A 19,369-nucleotide genomic window follows, 5' to 3' on the forward strand; every position below is an offset into this window, starting at 1 on the left:
ACATGCCGCAGAGCAACTAAGCCCGTGCGCCACAACTGCTGAGCCTGCGTGCCACAACTACTGAAGCCCACGTGCTTAGAGCCTGTGCTCCGCAACAAGAGAAGCCACCGCAATGAGAAGCCCGCGTACCGCAAAGAGCAGCCCCCACTCGCCGCAACTAGAGGAAGCCCGCGCGCAGCAATGAAGACCCAACGCAGCCAAAGATAAATAAATAAATAATTTTTTTAAAGTAAATAACAACTAAATAAAAGACTACATGTATATAGTATATTATAATCATACAGGTGCATTAATGTATGACTTACATGGTGTACATTAATTAATGTTTGCATCAATGTTACATAGCGTTCATGTCTATTAATTAACCTTGGTGTATAAGTACATTCGTATACATTAAATATTAAATGTGTGTTTATTTATTTAAGGGAAAACGTTCCGTCTGTCTGTCTGTCGCTACAGACACACGCGTGTTTCCGACGGGGTTCAGCCCGTCTCCCTGGGGTCTGCGTCTCACACACCCTGTTGGGTCCAGCGGGTCCATCCTGAGGGCAGAACCTGACCTTCCTGGGGCCACCATCCCCAGCCCCTGGGGGGCCCCGGACCCACTTCAAATCTACTCTGGTTTAGACGCCAACACCCACTCCTGCTCTGAAGCGTTTCAGGAACCTCTCTCTCACGGGGAGACTTGTATCTAGTCTTCCGTCCAGAAAAACGTGCAGAGACAAATTCTTGTCTCCAGGGAGTCCCCCCTCCCCCTCCCCCTCCCCCTCCCCCCCACCCCGCGCTCTGCCTCTAAACCGGAAGTCCCTCGATTTTGCACGACCTTCGGGGAAGCCAGGGCGGGGAGTGGCGGGGGGGCGGGCGGGGGGAGCGGGGGGTCTGTCTCAGGCAGGAGGCTCCAAACCGCAGCTCATGACCTGGGGTCACCCCATCCCGCCCCCCTGAGCTGCGCTGCACCTCCCTCGCTGGCCGAGGCCGAGCTCTGCAAAGCTGCAAACGGGCGTGGTGGGGTGCACGTCGGAACCTGCAGTCCTGCCGGTCTGAGAGCCCAGGGCAAGAGCGAGAAGTGAACATCACAGGCTGAGGGGACTTCCCTGGCCGTCCAGTGGCTAAGACTCCGCGCTCTCCATGCAGGGGGCCCGGGATCGATCCCTGTTCAAGGAACTAAGATCCCACACGCGTGCCGCAACTAAGACCCGACGCAGCCAAATAAATAAATAAATATTTTCTTAAAAAAGAAAGAAAAATAAAGAAATGCGCAGGCTGAGGCACAGGGTACCCCGTGCGCTCTGAGGTCCCCAGAGACCCTCCAGGGCCACTTCCCGGCACAAGGCTGGGCCGTGCCCTCGGGGTCAGGCCGGGCTGGTCTCCGGGATTCTCCCGAGGGGAGGGGCTGCTCTCCTGACCTTTCCCAACAAAAGCACTTCCGCCGTGGTGGCGGAGCGTCTTCCTGGAGGAGGGGACACGCCTTGCTGTAAGATTCCTGGCCTGGCGCTCCGGACACGGACACGGCGCGGGTGAGCTGTACCCTCTGCGTTCTCGGGGAACCTGCAGACCTGTCCTCCCAGCTGCTGCTTCTGGGGGCCCCGGCACTTAGGGATCACCAGCGCCCTGTCCGCTGGGGGTGGGAATCTTTGCTGCACTTTTTAAAAACTCTCCAAATTCACATCCCTTAGAGCCTCAGAACGGGACCTTGGTAGGAAACAGGGCCTTTGCAGATGGGATAAAGTCAAAGATCTGAGCTGAGGTCCTCCTGGAGGAGGGTGGCCCTACATCCAATGACAGGGTCCTTCTAAGACACAGAAGGCGAGAGACCCAGACACAGAGGAGAAGCCCCGGGAAGACGGAGGCAGAGATGGGAGGGACGCGGCCACAAGCCCAGGGACGCCTGGAGCCCCCAGGAGCTGGAAGAGGCGGGAAGGACCTTCCCCTGGAGCCTCCGGAGGGAGTGCGGCCCTGGGACACCTTGACCTCAGGCTTCTGGTCTCCAGGACTGGGGGGAGGATGGATGCCTGTGGTTTTTGGCCCTCAGTCTGTGCTTGTTAGAGCCCCCCTGGACTCTGCTGTAAGAAATAACACTCTTTTTCTCTCACCATGCACCCCTACCCCCTCCCTCTGGCCTCCTGAAACCTGCCCAGGTCCCTGGCCCCATGCCAGGGAAGCTTACCCTTCCCATAGGGTGCCTGTTCCACCGGTGCACAGGGCCGCTCTGGAACCTGCCGGTGGCCAGCCCAGGCTTGGGCCGACTTGCCAGGTTCTGATTTTTATCGTAAACCCTTCCGTGTAAATAAGAGTGTGCCAGGGCCAAGCCCATCCGTAGCCGGAGCTGATGCTCCCACGAGAAGCCCGTCTTTCCAGGTCCAGGTTGTCTCAGGTGGCGTCACGGCCAGAGGCTCTCTGGGGTGATGACACAGGGTATCTCGGGGTCACGGGTTCCTCGGCCACAGAGATAGCGAGTGTTTCCTCCACTTAGACCTCATCTTTTCTATTTTCTCTGAAGCACCGCACGTCTTTTGAAAGAGACGCCTTCTTAGCTCTGGCCCAACCCCAAACATGGAAGTTTCTAAATGAAATCTTCCTTATCAGTGGCCGCAGCCTTTCGTGAAACACCCGTTTCTTCGTAGTGTTTTCTTCGGTTGGGCTCAGGGCGTCCCAGGAAATCGGAGCAGGCGTCTCCCTCTGTGTCTGGGGCGCGACTCTGCTGTTTGCTTCCCTGGCTGACAGCCTGAGCGAGCCCCGCCTGGGAGATGGGTCTCTTGTGGGTGTGGACGGAACCCAGCCTGGATGTTTAATGTGGGGTTGTAGAGACACGCCACCGAAGAGAACTGTCCTCAGCTGGGCGTTTTCCATCCTCGTCCTGTCTGTACTCCCTTTGTCCTTCTTCCCCCCCCCCCCGTGGCTGGAAGATGGGCAGGGAGATAGGTGTCTTTGTTGTTCATATCGAGTTTTGGGGATGCCCCATGTTGGCCACCTTGGGGGGAAGTTTGTGATTATTTTCCTCAATGCCTTCGCTCATTCTTTCTTTCTTTTTTTTTTAATAAATTTATTTATTTATTTTTGTCTGCGTTGGGTCTTCGTTGCTGCGAGTGGGCTTTCTCTAGTTGCGGCGAGCGGGGGCTACTCTTCCTTGTGGTGCGCGGGCTTCTCACTGTGGTGGCTTCTCTTGTTGCGGAGCACGGGCTCTAGGCGCACGGGCTTCAGTAGTTGTGGCTCACGGGCTCTAGGCGCGCGGGCTTCAGTAGTTGCGGTGCACGGGCTTAGTTGCTCTGCCACATGTGGGATCTTCCCGGACCAGGGCTCGAACTCGTGTCCCCTTCATTGGCAGGCAGATTCTTAACCACTGCGCCACCAGGGAAGTCCTGTCACTTTTTAATTTTACTAAAAATACACCACGAATATCTTTCCTTAGGCGCAGAAATGAATCTACGTCTCCTTACAATTTCTGCACAGCCCACACCATTGCATTCATACAAGTCCGTGAATAAACATCCAGGCGATTTTTCGTTTTCTTTACTTATCATAAACGGTTTTCCCTGAAAGGGAGAGAGGTCACACCCGGACAGGGGAGGGTCAGGGCGGAGCACAGATGCCAGCTCCGAAGTCTGCACGTGGTAGTGTGACAGCAAGGATGGGGCCGTCTGTCCTAAGTCGGAGGCTGTCTGTCTGTCTGCCCCCCAAGAGACGGCGAAAACCCATCCCTCCACCTGGGTTGCAGGCATCTCGGAGATGGAGATGCCCGTGATGTGTTCGTTCTTTTCTTTCTTAAAAACGGCTTTATTGACGTTTAACTCACGAGCTGCAGAATTCATGCTAAGCGCACAGTTTGACGGCACTCAGCACATTCCCAGTGTTGTGCAGCCATCACCTCTGTCTGGTTCCAAAGCACTATCATCCCCCCAGACGGAGGCCCTGGGGGCCCTACACATTCCCAAGCCCCCCAGGTCTCCCCAAGTCTCTCCAGATGTCCCCCAGGGCTGCATGAAATCGGAGAACCCCAAGACGCTCCATCAGTGATTCTGGTCCTTGTGTATGCAATGGTCCACAGACGTCCGCAGCGGACATGGGATGCCCCCACCTTCCTCCACACGCCCGCAGCCCCTTGGCTGGGTGGTCTCCTAGGGATGCCCGTGCCCCAGGCACTCCAGGTGGTCACCAGGCATTCAACACATGCTGCACAGGTGTGGCGAGCCAGCCGGCAAAGGGGGCAGAGCCTGCATCTGCAGCCAGGGCTGATGCCACCGCCCTGAGTCGACCCCTCGGGCCAGACACCACCCGCCTCGGGGCCTGGGAAGCTGAGAAACCGGGGCCGGGAAATAGGCGGGTTGCTCACCGCTGCCCCCGTGTGGTGGCTGTGACCATAGCCGGCCTCCATCGCCCGTGCCTGGACGGTCACCCAGCAGGTGGTTCCGAATTGTGACACCAGGGACAGCCCCTAACCGGTACTGAGCTCACAGTCGCTTTGCCCGGCGGCGTCCTCAGGACCCGTCTTCCAGACACGCGTGTGCTCTCTGCAGAGACCCCTGGCTTTGCCTCTTTCTTGAAAGCCTCTTCTTTTTAATCAATACACTAATTTATTCATTTTTTATTGGCGTATAATTGCCTTACCATGGTGTGTTAGTTTCTGCTGTACAATGAAGTGATTCAGCTCTATGTATACCTATATCCCCTCCCTCTTGGACCTTCCTTCCATCCCCCTCCCCCATCCCACCCACCTAGGTCATCACAGAGCACCGGAGCTGAGCTCCCTGTGCTATGCCGCAGGTTCCCACTGGCTATCTGTTACCCACGGTAGCGTATTTATGTCAATCCTAATCTCTTTTTAAAGTTTATTCTTTGGAGCACAAAATAATGACTGCCTTTTGCGGGAAGCGTAAAGCCCGCAAGCACACGGGAAAGTCAAACTCCCCCCGACCCGGCCATCAGGAGAGAACCAGTGCGGACATTGGGCCACGTATGGGGCTCAGGCAGCAGACGGGCCATCCCTTTAGCAGCCGCCCCCTGCCCTCATTCCCCTCCCTCCGCCCTAAGCAACCTCAAATCTGCTTTTTGAATCCGGGTTTCTGGCCGTTCTGCGTGCACGGGGTGACAGGCGTGGGCCCTTTTGTGTGTGGCCTCCGTCATGCTGTTCTCGAGGGTTTTTTGGGGGTGGGGGTGGGGGGGCGGGTGTTGCCTTTTACAGAGGAATTTCAGGCCCATGCTGGACAAAACCACTGCCCTCACCACCAGCCCGATCAGGACCACAAGGAAGTTCTTCTCTGGGAAACCTGATGGGACAGAGGCGCAGAGGGTCAGGAGTGACCGGGTGGTCAGGTTTGCACACATCGGCTACCAACCCGGTATCAGACTGTGGGGCGGGGGAAGCAGGGCTGAGCAGAGGAGAAGAGAACTTCCAGACACAGGGGCCTGAGGAACGTGGGAATCTTGGCAGTGAAGAATCGATTCTTCTGCGATCCTGTCCCACCCCACCCCACCCCTTTTCACTGTCCCCATATTTCCCACCCTGCTGCTCACAAGACAGGACCCACCAATTACATTTCCACGAGGGCACAGCTAATACCACACAATGCCTTCCTTCTCAATGGATATTAACTTTCAATACTGCACTACATAACCAAAGGAATGAATGTGTAATTGTGAAATGTCAAGGATGAGAGAAAGGGGTGTGTGTGTGTGTGTGTGTGTGTGTGTGTGTGTGTGTGTGTGTTGTTTTCGTTTTAATTGCAAATGAGGCTTTTCTGGGGGAACTCTGACTTGACTCGTGTAGCCTGGACCCCTTCTGCAAGCCATGAACCCACTGCCTATGGGGAAGGAGGCTCAGACATGGATTTGGTAGCTCCTCTCTGGGGAAGGGGTGGGGCAGCCTGTATGTCTTTTAGGCATTCAACAGGTGCATACTTAGAGCTCATGCCCTGTTGGCTGCTAATGAATCCCGAGGGAGCCCTGGAGGGAGGGACTGGGTGGATCCCGACCTTGTGGGTTTTCTGCTGGTCCTACAGGGCAGGCATGAGGCTGCATGAGGTGCCCTGTGGGTCTGCCAATCTTGAGCTTACGGGGCCAACCCTTGGCATTTCCTGCCAGGAGCCAAGCCAGCCGTGCTGACAGATGGCAGCTGTCAGATTTTCAGGCAACTCACTTTGTGATACCCCTCCCGGCCCCCTGAAGGAGGGAGGCACTCTGGAGGTCAGAGCCCCCTCATGTGGGGAGAGAAGTGGGGACACCCTGGCTGACCCCACGAGGCTGACATCCCTGGGGTGGGGGGTGACGGGCAGCCGAAGCCTCAGACATCCCAGTGAGATCGAGGCAGGAGTGACCACAGCAGCTTGTGTTCCTGTGGTTGCAGCTGGGTGGGGCCCTCCCCATAGGGTTACCCCAGAAACATGGGAGGGCGCGTAGGGCCGCAGGACAGGCTGCAGGATGTGTGTTTAATCAGAGAGCTTGCAGGACCCACCCTGGGGCCCCTCTGCTGGGAGGGGCCCTGCAGTTGGCTCAGTGGACCCCCGTAAAGATATGTCCCCATCCTATACCCTGAGAACGGGACCTTATTTGCAAAGAGAGTCTCTGCAGATGTGATGCAGTGAAGGGTCTGAGATGAGGTCCTCCTGGATGAGGGTGGCCCTACATCCAATGACAGGGTCCTTCTAAGAGACAGAAGATTCCTTCCTACCAACCAACCTCTGTACTGTTACCATTCTATAGGAGAATGGTTTCCAGGAACACATAATCTTTTAACAGTTCAATTATTAATGTGCAAGTTTTTAAGTTATAGAACAAACATTAAAATTGCACTTACAGTTACCTCCTCGCAAAATGGAGATTCAATGAGATAATGCATATACCTGACTGTTTTGTAAGCTCTTAATGAAGGTGAAACTATTTGAAATAAATGAGAAACTGACCCACCCCCCCAAAAAGAAGGAAGGTCAAGCAGCAGGATTCAGAGGAAGGGCCCCTGCTTCCCTCCCCCCTGGCCAGGCATCGGTGGCCTCGGGTGTTCCCGGGAGACTCACCGAACTGCTGCGTGGAGCTCCATTCACTCCAGATTTTATAGGACACGCGCTTCACACGCATGCGGGCGGCGTGCTCTCCCATCACGGCAGAATCAGGCCTTCGCTACTCATTTTTATCACCTCCTCTTTGGAAAACCTTTAGAAGAAAAGAGGATCTTGTGATGGACTTTGGTGACAAACGCCAGGCTGGGAACAGGGCGAAGGCAGAGCGTGTGCACATCGCAGGAGAGCGTCCTGACAGCGGGCGGACACCTGGGACCCGCTTCCTCGGTCCATATTCCCCTCCCTCCCCGCAATGGCAGGGCCCTAAGGGGTTTTGCCGGCTGGCACCTGGGTCTCACAGCTGTCCGTCTGTGCCCACATCTCGGGCAGGGTCCCCATGCCCTTGGGAAGTGAGGTTGGGGTTATTCTGATTCTTTCTACACAGAGGACAGATCCTTCACTTCATCACACCTGCAAAGGCCCTGCTTCCAAATGAAGTCCCATTCTGTGGTTCTGGGTGGACATGACTTTTAGGGGGACGCTTTCAGGTCGCTGCACTGTGTACTGAGAAGGTGTCAGTAGCTCCACTGGGAAGAAGGACGTTGCTCTCTCCTCGGGGCGGGTGACAACCGGCTCCTTGAGCTGAGTCAGAGGCATTTGGGAAATCACAGCTTCACCATCGGAGACAAAGCCCGGTGACCCCTAAAGGGGCTCAGTGGGACCCGGGGCTGAGCTGTGCCGGCTGCCCGCTGAGGGCTCAGCTTCGAGCATCTAAGACCCAAGCAGGGAGGCTGCAGAGAAAGGAAGGGGTACTTACGGGGTCTCGCTGAGAGAGGCTGCCCTGTAGAGACAGAACAAAGGAAAGATGGTAAGTGGCTCTCTTCTCAGCCTGGTCTGCAAATGTGGGAACCCCCTCGGAACCCCAGGATGGGTATGAAATGATTTTAAGCAGAAGATATTTGGGATTCAACAGATGCAGGAAAAATAAGGCTTCTCGGAGTTTCTCTTATCAGACTGAAAGCAAAAACTTCTGGGAGTGAAGCATGCCATAAATTCCCTCGGGGACACTTCACTCCCAGGAAAGGGTTGAAACCGTCATAAATTCTGTCTCCAGGGAAGTTTTATGGCCTTGAAGACAGTACCACTGTACTGGCATAAACAAACATTCTCACAGACTTTCTTATGCACCATTTGTTCTCCTAGAAACCCATCTGTCTTTCCTAAAGATACCCATCTGTAGGAAATTCCCTGGCGGGCCAGTGCGCTTTCCCTGCCGTGGACCCGGGTTTGCAAGAAAGCCACTTTTTTTTTTTCCCCATTGAAGCCTCTTCTCCCTTCTTTCCTTTCCCCTATTCATTTAGGAAGAAAAGTTCCTAAGTTCAGCTATTTCAAAGTGAGTTCTTTTGTGCACTCCGTACGGATAGGAATCAACGTTGCCTTTTGTGACGGGGCCCCTGCTCTGAGGGGACTTGCTTTCCGAAGAAAGCAAATGTGGATGAAAACCCTAAAGGTAAGAGCTAACAGTACAAACCCCTCAGAATAAAAAAAAAGCGGAATCTTTACAACTTTGGGCGAGGCAAGCCAGTTTGCTAGGTACTACAATGTCTTTTGTCTTTCAATGACAAAAGAAAACAAGATAAGTGAACGTCTTCAGAAAGGAATGAGCAGGGCTTCCCTGCTGGCGCAGTGGTTGAGAGTCCGCCTGCCGATGCAGGGGACACGGGTTCGTGCCCCGGTCCGGGAAGATCCCACATGCCGCGGAGCGGCTGGGCCCGTGAGCCATGGCCGCTGAGCCTGCCTGTCCGGAGCCTGTGCTCTGCAACGGGAGAGGCCACAACAGTGAGAGGCCTGCGTACCACAAAAACAAACAAACAAACAAAACCAAAAGAAAACAAAGATAAAGTTGCTAATTTCCTGACACTTTCAGACCAGAGGAGGATTTTAGAACCTAGAGCCACTAGCCAGATGAAGGAGATGGGTGTTTTCTTCCTGGATGTTTGGACATTTTAGACCGGTGCCCCCCCCGGGGCCTTGAGGAAACATTTCTGGACTGTGGGACAGCATTTAACGTGACGACCCCAGCGAGGCCTCATGTGTAATTCACTGTATGTCTATTCGTCGTCAGTGACAAGATAAGAAAACAAAACCTCTTTGGGGGGTCACAGGAACTCTTGTCAAACCTGCACCTTCATCAGAGAGCTTGAACGACGTTCGTTACGGGGTACCATCTGCTACAGGTTTTAGACGCACTTGATGAACACGCTGAATGTATGGTAAGATGATTTTGCGGGGTAGGGGATGTTTAGGGTGTTATGAAAATTTAACTTCGCCCACAGGTATGATATAGGATTCAAAAAGGCTCTTGTTATAAATTAAACCAGCAAAGTTGTAACCAAATTCCCAGGGAGGGAAGAGCCCATAAGACGGTATCACTGAGCTGAGAAATCATTCTTTCTTTTCAGCTAAAAGCTACTGACAGGGACTTCCCTGGCGGTGCAGTGGTTAGGACTCTGTGCTTCCACTGCAGGGGGTGCAGTTTCCATCCCTGGTCGGGGAACTAAGATCCTGCAAGCCATGCGGTGCAGCCTCAATAAATAAATAAATAAAGGTCCTTTTTGGAATCACGCAGACGTTTTGATATCTAAGGGTAGGCATTCTATCAAAGCTCATATATATATAGAAACAAGCAGCGGGAAGGTTACGAAAAAGATCATAACGAGAGCTGCTAGGGATGCTGACGACCCAGCACCCTCAAGCGCTGTTTGTGGGGATCTAAAATAGTGCAGCTGCCTTGGAGAACAGTCTGCCATTAACCTGCTCGAGCTGCCATAGCAAATACCATTAGTCGAGGGGTTTAAACCACAGACGCTTATTTCCCACAGTTCTGGGGCTGAATGTCTAAGATCAGGGCACTGGCATGGCTGGGTTTCTGGAGAAAACCTTCTTCTTGTCCTTCGGACAACCACCTTCTCACTGGGACCTCACGTGATGGAGAGAGGGGCTCTGGTGCATCTTCTTCTCTTTTAAGGACACTAATCTCATCATGGGGGCCCCACCCTCATGACCTCATCTAACCCTAATTAATCACCTCCCAAAAGCCTCACCTCCTAACACCATCCCATGGCGGGTCAGAGCTTCAGCATATAAATGTTGGGGAGCACACAGCAAAAAGCAGGCAGTTCTTAGACCTTATAAAGCCAGACATACAGTTCCTATGCGGCTCGGGAATTTCACTCTCAGGTATTTATCCCAAATAAAGGAAGAATCCCTTCCACAGAAAGACTTGTACCCAAATGTCATACAGCGGCTTGATTTTTTTGTCACCCCAAACTGGGAATGACCAAAGCGCCCATCAATGGGAAAATGCACCTAGCAACTGTGATACAGACGTGCGCTGGGTTGGAGTGAGATTCATCTATGAAAAGCACCGAGCTCCCCGTATACTCAAGGGCGTGGACCAATCTCAAAACACGCTGAGCTAAAAGAAAGCCAGACCACAGGATTCATACCGTGGGCTTCCCTCTCTAGGAAACTCGGGAGATGGTGCGTCTCATCTACAGGGGCTGGGGTGTCCCCTGGCTGAGGGAGGGACAGGGAATCCAGAGGCAAGCATTCCACATCGTGCTTGTGACACGGGTTTGTCCACTTGCTAAACCGCACGAGGCTGCACGAAGGATGTTCAAAGCATCCCTCCGTCCGGCAGATTTTCCAGAAGACCTTAGAGTTGTTAGCTAGGAGATGTTGAATTAGGAGAGATGTGACTGCCCCCTCCCCACTCACCACACCCCTCCCGGGATTAGAGAAGGAGATCCCAGCCCTGGTAGATGTTTGTGCTGCCCTCAGCAATGGGGTCCCCGGCTGCCCTGAACTTTTAGGACCGCACAGGGTGATGCGGGGTGGGAAAGACCCGGTGCGCAGTGTCACCACGCAGAGTACTAACCCCACGGGCTGGCTGGTCCCAGGGACCCTGAGGGCTGCATCGCCCTGAAAGCTCAGGGATGGAACACCTTGAGGGCACCCTGGGGAGAGACAGGCCCTGCCCCTGCAGGATGGCGTGTGGGTCAGTGAGTGAGTCAACGAGTCCACGTCCCGTTTCCCCCTCTGACCTGGCCGCCCACGATGGACCGGGGTCCCTGGCGTGGACCCCAGAGGCAGCAGGCTTCACCCACGGCCGGGGTCTGTCCCCTGTGTCTCAATGAGAGGGGGGGCCTCCCCGGGACCCTCAGGTCCTGCAGGTCAGCCACTGCCCGCTGGGGACTCCACTGAGAAAGACAGAGACAGAGAGACACCGCCGGAAATAGTGCAAGTTGGCGGTGACTCAGTTTGTACTGCGGTCTGTCCGCAAATGACATTTCCTGAACTGTCACTATTCTGTGTTCCTTCCGTGTTTCATCACCTAAAACAGAGAGTCTGCCGAGACACGGTTTTCCTTCCAGAGACCCTGATACGCTTTGCAGATATTCGCCTTTTATTTCCCTGCTGTTCCCCTAGCCTCTCCCCCCTGGCCCTTTAATATTATTATCATCCTCGTTACTAACGGACAAGTTTTTCAGCAGGTTTCGGTTTTCGGAGACGCTCAGCGGAAGGCACGGAGTTCCCATGGACCCCTCCCCCACCCTCTCCAGGTTCCCCTGTTACCCTCCTATCATGGAATATCGCGCGTTGGGCGGTGCATCTGTTGCCATGGATACGTCGATACCGATAACATTGTTCTTAGCCGGGATGCCGTGTAGCCACACGGAACCGGTTCCCTGTCGGAACCAGGGCTTCCAAAGCCCCAGAACCCACTTTTCTATTTCTTTTTTTCCGCATATGAAACAGAGAAGTGGCAGCTGCCATGGGGAGAGGATTGGGCTCCAGACTCTACCCTCATCCCGCTTTCCTTGCCCTCCTTCCGCACCCCCAACCCATCTATGAATTTCTTTTTGTGTTTCAACAAGAAGTGGGGCCCTTTACTAATGAACTCAGCCGTGTTCCTTCCTTAGGGGGTTACGACCATCCGGTGTTTCGTGGTTTGTGAGCAGGGACTGTGCTGGTGACAGAGGAGGGTCCGTTCGTTTGATCTGGGTGGCCGGGCTGGACTTGAGGATTTGAGCTGGCGGGGTGGGGAAGGGGCTTCTGGGTTTGCTCCCTGAGTCCAGGTGGGTGGTCACGGGTCCCTGGTCCTGGACACCCTCCCCCCATGTGAGATGCCCCGGCAGGTCTTGTCTTGTAGGGCTGGACCCCTGTGTCCCTGTGGGGGGGTGATGCCTGGTCCCGGAGACTACTGGGCCCCCCCTCCTGTGGGTGGCCTTCCCGCAGCACCCCAGCTTCTCCATCCCAGGGAGGCCTCAGCCCCCAGAGCACTGGGGTCCCCGGTGCAGCCCTGAGGAGGAATCAGTGTGCTGGGGTGAGGCAGGAAAGTGCATCCTCAGGGCTCCAAGAAAGTCAGGAAAATCCTGGCTTTATTCCGGGCTCTTCCCTCCCCACCCCATACTAGCCCCTCCAGACCCAGTACAGACAAAAGTCTCAGCACAAGCCCCTCCCCTTCCACCCCTCCCCTCCCCAAGCCTCAGGGCTCTGTTCAGGGACTTTGTGGGCCTCCCTGGAATTCCCACAACCCAGTGGAGCAAGCACTGTCTTCAATCCCATTTCACAGATGCGGCCCAGAGAGGGCAAGCAGGCTGCCCAAAGTCACACAGCCTTGACGGCATATCCCCTGTGCGCACTTGGGGACTGTGGCCTGGAGTTCCGAGTTGGCACTCAGCGAAACAAAGAAAGCATTGCTCTCTGAGCAGGTACGGCAAACACCCAAAGACCCTGCAGGGCGGGTATGGCCCAGTCACTCAGTGCCGGTGGGGATGTGCAGAGGGGTCCCCAGAACGGGGTGGAGGTCATTTATGACATTGGGGGATCCACGTAGTGCGATGCCGTAGTGAGCAGATTCCCAGCCTCACCCTGTTGGGGAAACATAATTAACCCCAAGCCTCCTGTGAACCCAGGAAACCTCCCCACAATGACTGGAGGGGAAGAACACAGTTTTATCACTGAAGGAGCCCAAAACCAGGAAGGGACGCCCATCACAGGCTGAGACCTGGCAGGGACCGGAAAAGTCCCACCTTCTCGCACAGCCCGGAGGGGACGACCAACCCCAGCCTCCTTGTCGGGATAAACGATCACTATTTCCTGAAGCAACAGGCCTTGACTGCCCCGCGGGCCGCGCAGCGTTTGCCCTAAACCCCCTGGCTTATAGGGGCCCCATCTACGGTAACCAGCTGCCTCTCTCCGGAGAAAGAAAACACACGTCTCCCAGCTTTAGTGCCAGGAGGTACGTGTGCAACTTGGAGCGAGGTCGTCCTTGCCCTGATGTCACAGAAGAGAGAGTTTAAATCATCTTTCTTGGCCTCCCACCTTCTGAGACGGCCCACACTCTGTCTGTGGTGTGTGTTTCTCTCTAAATAAAGAAAAACAAATATCATATAATATCACTTCCATGTTGAATTTAGAAAAATGGTACAGATGGACTTATTTGCAAAGTAAACACAGAGTCACGAGATGTAGAGAACAAACGTATGGTTACCAAGGGGGGGTGGGGGGGGTGGGATGAACTGGGCGATTGGGACGGACATCTGTACACACTACTATGTATAAAATAGGTAACTAAGGAGAACCTGCTGTATAGAACAGGGAACTCCACTCAGTGCTCTGCGGTGACCCGAATGGGAAGGAGGGGACAGGTGTATATGTATAACTGATACACTTAGCTGTACAGCAGAAACTCACACAACAATGTAAAGCAACTCTACTCCAGTAAAAATTAATTTTAAAAATAAATAAAATTATTTTCCTTCATTTTAATTTGTGTCTGTCCTTACAAATCTCATTTACCTGACCTTCACCTCAGAGAGGGCATGCACTGGGGTTACCGGCCAAAAAGCGGCCTGTGTTTGGAGGGCCTGTGAGCTAAGAATAAATTGTTACATTTTTAAAGGGTTGTTAAAAAAAAAAAAAAGAGAGAGACTGGATCTGGTTGACAGATGCGCGTGGCCTGCGGAGCCTGGAATGTCTGGTTTTCACAGGAGCGAACGTTTGCGGACGCTTGGGGAAAGTGGTTGGAGGTAGGGCTGTGGGTGCAGGTTGGGGGCACTTTGGGGCAGGGCTGGGGGTTAGGGGTGCACACAGTCGGGAAGGAGCCTCTTTAGAGGGGCGTGTGGGCAGAACTGTGTTCCTTCCAAAGCGGTAAGTCCACCTCTGGACGCCCCAGAACCTCAGAAAGTGACTTAATTTGGAAACAGGGACTCTGCAGAGGTGATGGAGGGAAGGGTCTGAGATGAGGTCCTCCTGGATGAGGGTGGCCCTACATCCAGTGACAGGGTCCTTCTAAGACACAGAAGAGGAGGGACCCAGACACAGAGAAGCCACGTGCAGACAGGGGCAGAGACGGGAGGGAGGCGGCCACAAGCCCAGGGACACCTGGAGCCCCCAGAAGCTGGAAGAGGCAGGAAGCACCCTCCCCTGGAGCCTCTGGAGGGGGCGTGGCCCTGGGACACCTTGACCTCAGACGTCTGGTCCCCAGGATGGGGGAGGATGGATGCCTGTGGTGTTTAGCCCCCCGGTCTGCGTCATTTGCTGCTGCCGCCCCAGGACACCGTCCATGCTTCCCCCCAACCCCGGCCCTCCCGCCTGTACATCCAGACCCAGATTCTCCTCCAAAGGTCCCCATTTCCCCCCACCCAGCCATCACTGCCCCTGCTCCCTGGTCCCCGGCAGTGTGGAGACCCCTCGCCCTGCCCGGATTCCCCTCTCCGGCCTCCACGAGAGCCAGCACTGGCTCAGCTTTAGTTGTTCCCGGGAGAACCCTTTCCCCCCAGTACGGGGCTGAGAGCTCACCCTCAACTACGAGGTGCTTCCGAGTCCTCTGCCCCCGGATCACGTCACTCACACGCCGTCCACGTCCTTCCCTGCTGTCCAATGGTCGGCTGCCTCAGCAGGAGGAGAGCTCCATTGGGGCGGGACTTTTCTTCTGTCTCCGCCTTCCAGGGCCCCTTGGTACCCCGTGATCCTAAGACAGAGCCCGGGGCGTGAATCTGTGCCCGGTCAGTCTCTGCTGACCCAGAGCCTCAACTGTCTATTTAAGGACGCAACTTAGGCAACTACACAGCTGCCCCGAGAGGGGTCCCCAGGAAGCACATGCTCACCCTTTGCCCTCCCACGGGGAGAGGATGCCGGGGAGACGGCTGGTGTCACTGGGACCAATCCCACCACCCCAGCTGTGCCAGCCTCACACATCCTGTTGGGCAATGCTGTGGCCTGAAAGTTCCTGAAAGCCTGCCTCTGCAGCCGCTGACCCCTCGTGTGAGCACAGGGGCACCATTGTGCAAACCACACAGTCACCGGGAGGGTCCAGGCCGGGCCTCCCGGGTGGCAGAGACGGGCGGGCACCTGCAGCCTGAGCGTCGGGGAGATGATGGGCTGGGACGCTGCAGCCGGTCACCACTGGGGCCACAGAGGATACAGGGGCATTAGGTCCTGAGTGCCTGGGGCATCAGTCCAAGAACTCGTTTTTTTCCATTAGAATGACCTTAGTTTCTTTTTTAATTTTTATTTTCTATGGCAGTCTAGTTGATTTACAATGTTGTGTTGGTTTCAGGTGTACGACAAAGTGATTCAGTTATATATATATATATATTTTTTTTCAGATTATTTTCCACTCCAAGTTATTACAAGATATTGAATATTGTTCCCTGTGTTACAAAGTAAATCGTTGTCGCTTATCGATTTTTTGTATAGTAGTTTGTACCTCTTAATCCCAAACTCCTGATTTATCCCCCCCCCCCCCACTTCCTTTCTCCTTTGGTAATCATCACTTTGGAATCTAAAAAATAAATGAATTTATATACAAAGCAGAAACAGACTCACAGACATAAATAACTCATTTCTCTTGAGATGTGACATCCATGCAGTAAAATGCTCAGCTGCTCTGCCTTTCATGCGGGTGTGTGCGGTCTGCTGGGCCATTTTCCAACACCTACAACCGGCTCCCCAAGACTCCAGACCTCACTCCCTTCAGACCCCCAGGTGGGAGCCCCGGGCAGCCCGGACTTCGGAACGACTGGCTATAAATCAGGGCTTCCCATGACCCGCCTCCTCAGGGTTGATAATTTGCTAAAACTGCTCACGGGACTCAGGCAAAGACGGGAATTGAAAACAAAGACTTTGCTGGCTTACGATAAAGCATGTAACTCAGCTGGTTTTGACTTAGGATCCAAGTCAGGTGGGAGGGATGCACAGGGCAGGTATGTGGAGGGGGCACAGAGCCCAGTGGGCCAGGTGCGAACTCGGAGGAGTGAGGGCGGCTCTGAGCTCGCCCATCACAGCCGCTCAACCAAGCTTCCCTCCTTGGGCTCCGTGGGGTGGACAGAAAAATGTCCCCAAAGAGGTCCACATCCTAATACCTGGACCCTATAAAAATGTTGCCTTCTGACAGAAGGGACTTTACAGGTGTGATTAGGTCCCGGATGTCGATCTCGAGATGGGGACACGGTCCTGGATTACCAGGTGGGTGTGACATAACCCACAAGCGTCCCTGTAAGAAGCAGGCAGGAGGGCTTACAAGCTATAATGAGTAGGCGTCCGCTGTGTCGACTCGGCAATTGTGGTCCTGTTACAGCAGCCACTGGAAAGTCATTCCTTTCTGAACTGCAGCCAGTAGAGAAAGAAGGAGGATGTCAATTTTCTGCCAGTGGAAGCGGGCGGCGGCACAGACCCTCATCCCAGCCCCAGCGGCCAGCAGCAGCTCCGACCCCTCCCTGTGAGGAAGGGGTGGTGTTTCCCTGGAGCAGCTGGAAGGCGCATTACGTGGTCAGGGTCCACAGGCCTCGAAACATCCCTCCAACTACAAAGCATCTTTGCAAAACATCACATTAGTTTTCAGAGTAAAAAACCAAAACAAAACAGAACAGAAAGGTAGAAAAATGCTCAAAACAATTTAAAAAAGCTACATTCACAACAATTAAGCAAAACATTGAAAAAACATTAAAAGAAATTGTAAAAAAACCAACGACTTCCAGAAAGTGCCGGGGATGCAGACACCTGGAGTTCACGCATTCGCTGGGGCTTCTGTGACTTCTTCCACGGCTAAGACCTCTTCCTTGTCACCTTTTCCCGCGTCATGTGCAAATTTCTCCCAAAGGATCTGCTGGGGAGAAGGATGGGGGTGTCAGGAGCCCCGCGAGCAGTGGCCATGGGGGGTTTAGCTAGAAATCCGAGACGGCTCTCTGCGTCAGATCTTGTAGCTGGCAGACGAGTTTGTGGGAGGGACATCTGAGCCTAGGGTACCACATATGCTAGGGCCACCCGGAGCTCAGGGGTAGCGGGACGTGTCTCATGCTGGCCCCCTAGGGTGGGCGGGCCCCTGGAGGTCCCAGGGACCCGGAAAGGGTGTGGGTCGGTGCTCCTGAGAGGAGAGCTGCCCAGCTCAAGAATGGAGGTGAGCAAGCTGACAGCTGGGGGATATGATGCCAGACAGCGGAGTAGGTAGACGTAACCCCGCCGCACGGAGAGGCAGATGTGATGGGTGCACCCAAGGGGGGTGTCGCGTAGGGGGGGTCTCCCTTGTCCCTTGTCCTTTTTCATCCTCTCTGGGAGCTGTCCGCTCCCGGAGATCTGGTCAGACCCCTTTCACTCTGTCTCTACCTCTCTCTTTCTCCCTCCCCGTCTTCCTTCTCTCCTTCTCCCCGCACCCCATTTCCCCAGACACAGCTCGCAGGTAAAACTCCAGTCCCTGACCCCTGAAGAAGGCCAGGGAGCAGGACACGGGATGGCAGCCACACCCTGTGGACCCCTTTGGGTGGACACAGTTGAGATTCTGGGGTCATTGTCCCCTCTTCTCCATCCTGGCTTGCCCCCCCCCCCCCATATGTACCTGGTGGTCAATTTGACGGCTATCGCTCAATTTATCTTTGATCCGTGGAATTGGCGGGAATAACCTGTTCATCCCTAGGAACCTGGTGAGACAAGAAACGTGTGAAAAAAAGACCTAGACGCCCACTTTCCTTCTTGCACCCAAAGGGGACATGTTGTCATGTCACGTGCAAACACGCCACGCAGGCTCATTTCTTCAGAACAATTTCCTTTAAGAATCACAGAAGGACCAACTCCAGGCTTAGACCATGGAGGAAATGACAGACTCTCTGAGGGTCTTTCTAGAACCTTCACTCACTCCCTTGGACACAGGGATGGGAATGAGGGACATGTCCAGTCTCCGGCAGCTTGGAGGAGTCTGGGGTCTCTTGTGTTTAAAGACCAGGAGCCTTATCCAACCTTGAAGCCCACGGTTCCAGATTGGGCCACCTTTGTCATGCCTTTTCAGTGCTCTCTCTCAACCAGCATATTCCACGGTCCCGCAGCACCCCAGTCCGCTGCATGTTCACAGGGGCGTTTTCTTTCTCACCACACGAATGGTACCTCCAATCCTGTGACATCGTCAGGAGAGGTTGTACTGAGTTGAAAGGTTGCCTCCAAAGTTATATTCACCTCCTGACCCCTGAAACCTGGGAGCGGGAGTTTATGTGGAAACGGGGTCTTTGCAGATGTGATGTAGTGAACGGTCTGAGATGAGGTCCCCCTGGATGAGGGTGGCCCTACATCCAATGACGGGGTCCTTCTAAGAGACAGAAGAGGAGAGACCCAGACACAGAGGAGAAGCCCCGGGAAGACAGAGGCAGAGACGAGAGGGAGGCGGCCACGAGCCCAGGGACGCCTGGAGCCCCCAGAAGTTGGAAGAGGTGGGAAGGACCCTCCCCTGGAGCCTCTGGAGTGAACGTGACCCTGAGACACCTTGACCTCAGGGGTGTGCTCTCCAGGATGGGGGAGGATGGATGCCTGTGGCTTTAAGCCTCTGGCTTGTGGTCGCTGGTTCCGGCAGCTACAAGAAACTCACACATCTTTTCTTTAAGATAAGTCTTCTGTGTAAGGCACGAGATCTGTCCCTGTCACCACAGCCAGTGGCCGGGCTGCCCAAACGCCTCTTTGCTCCCAGGTCCAGTGTCCCTCACAGTTGCTTTCCCAGGGCAGACCAGTGTCTCGCCTGGTCCCGGGGGACATTTAGCACAGGACGCCCAACCAGGACAGGGGCATCAGGACAGGGGCCGCAGGTGGACGCCCACAGCATCCCCACATCCTGCAGGAGGGTCTCAGGTGCAAAATCTCTCCATGCTTTGCAGAGGGCGTCATGCCGTACGCATGCAGGTTTAGTCTGCGTGTTCATTGCAAAGCGTTTACCCGGTGGCCACAGACCCTGTGTGATGCCTGGGTCACACAACAGGAAAGATGACTGCGGAGGTGCCCATGGACAGGCTGACTGCAGTGGTCTGGGAGCCGGGGCTGAATGACTTGTGCTG

General features: G+C 54.6%; 2 protein-coding genes and 1 long non-coding RNA gene across 13 annotated transcripts in view; 1 reads left to right on the forward strand and 2 right to left on the reverse strand.

Moving 5' to 3' along the window:
- The window catches only part of LOC109551458 (interleukin-3 receptor subunit alpha), a 34,292-nt gene extending 32,017 nt beyond the window's left edge, over positions 1-2,275 (reverse strand). For both annotated transcript variants that reach the window (XM_033850265.2, XM_033850262.2), the window contains exon 1: positions 2,168-2,275. The gene's annotated coding sequence lies outside the window, so the exon portion shown is untranslated. The remainder of the gene's footprint in view (positions 1-2,167) is intronic.
- Positions 1,416-13,826, forward strand: LOC109551453 (uncharacterized). Of its 3 annotated transcripts, none has more exons than XR_012329460.1 (4): positions 1,416-1,517; positions 8,351-9,262; positions 9,452-12,766; positions 12,971-13,826. It is a non-coding gene; the product is annotated as an uncharacterized lncRNA (long non-coding RNA). The 3 variants fall into 3 exon arrangements; XR_004524717.2 differs by having other exon boundaries at positions 12,628-12,766; XR_012329459.1 differs by having other exon boundaries at positions 8,351-12,766.
- The window catches only part of LOC117310565 (granulocyte-macrophage colony-stimulating factor receptor subunit alpha-like), a 34,320-nt gene continuing 17,966 nt past the window's right edge, over positions 3,016-19,369 (reverse strand). For 3 of the 8 annotated variants that reach the window (XM_033850256.2, XM_033850260.2, XM_033850259.2), the window contains 2 exons: positions 17,893-17,974; positions 15,555-17,166 (listed from right to left, as the gene is read on the reverse strand). In XM_033850256.2, the coding sequence (XP_033706147.1) occupies positions 17,068-17,166; positions 17,893-17,974 (181 nt within the window). In that variant the 3' untranslated portion in view covers positions 15,555-17,067. Of the gene's footprint in view, positions 7,831-14,858; positions 15,031-15,554; positions 17,167-17,892; positions 17,975-18,290; positions 18,443-19,369 lie in introns of those variants that run through there. The other 5 variants (XR_004524714.2, XM_033850257.2, XR_004524715.2 and 2 more) reach the window with 5 other exon arrangements.

This window comes from Tursiops truncatus, chromosome Y (genome assembly GCF_011762595.2).
Source record: "Tursiops truncatus isolate mTurTru1 chromosome Y, mTurTru1.mat.Y, whole genome shotgun sequence".
Taxonomy (NCBI): domain Eukaryota; kingdom Metazoa; phylum Chordata; class Mammalia; order Artiodactyla; family Delphinidae; genus Tursiops; species Tursiops truncatus.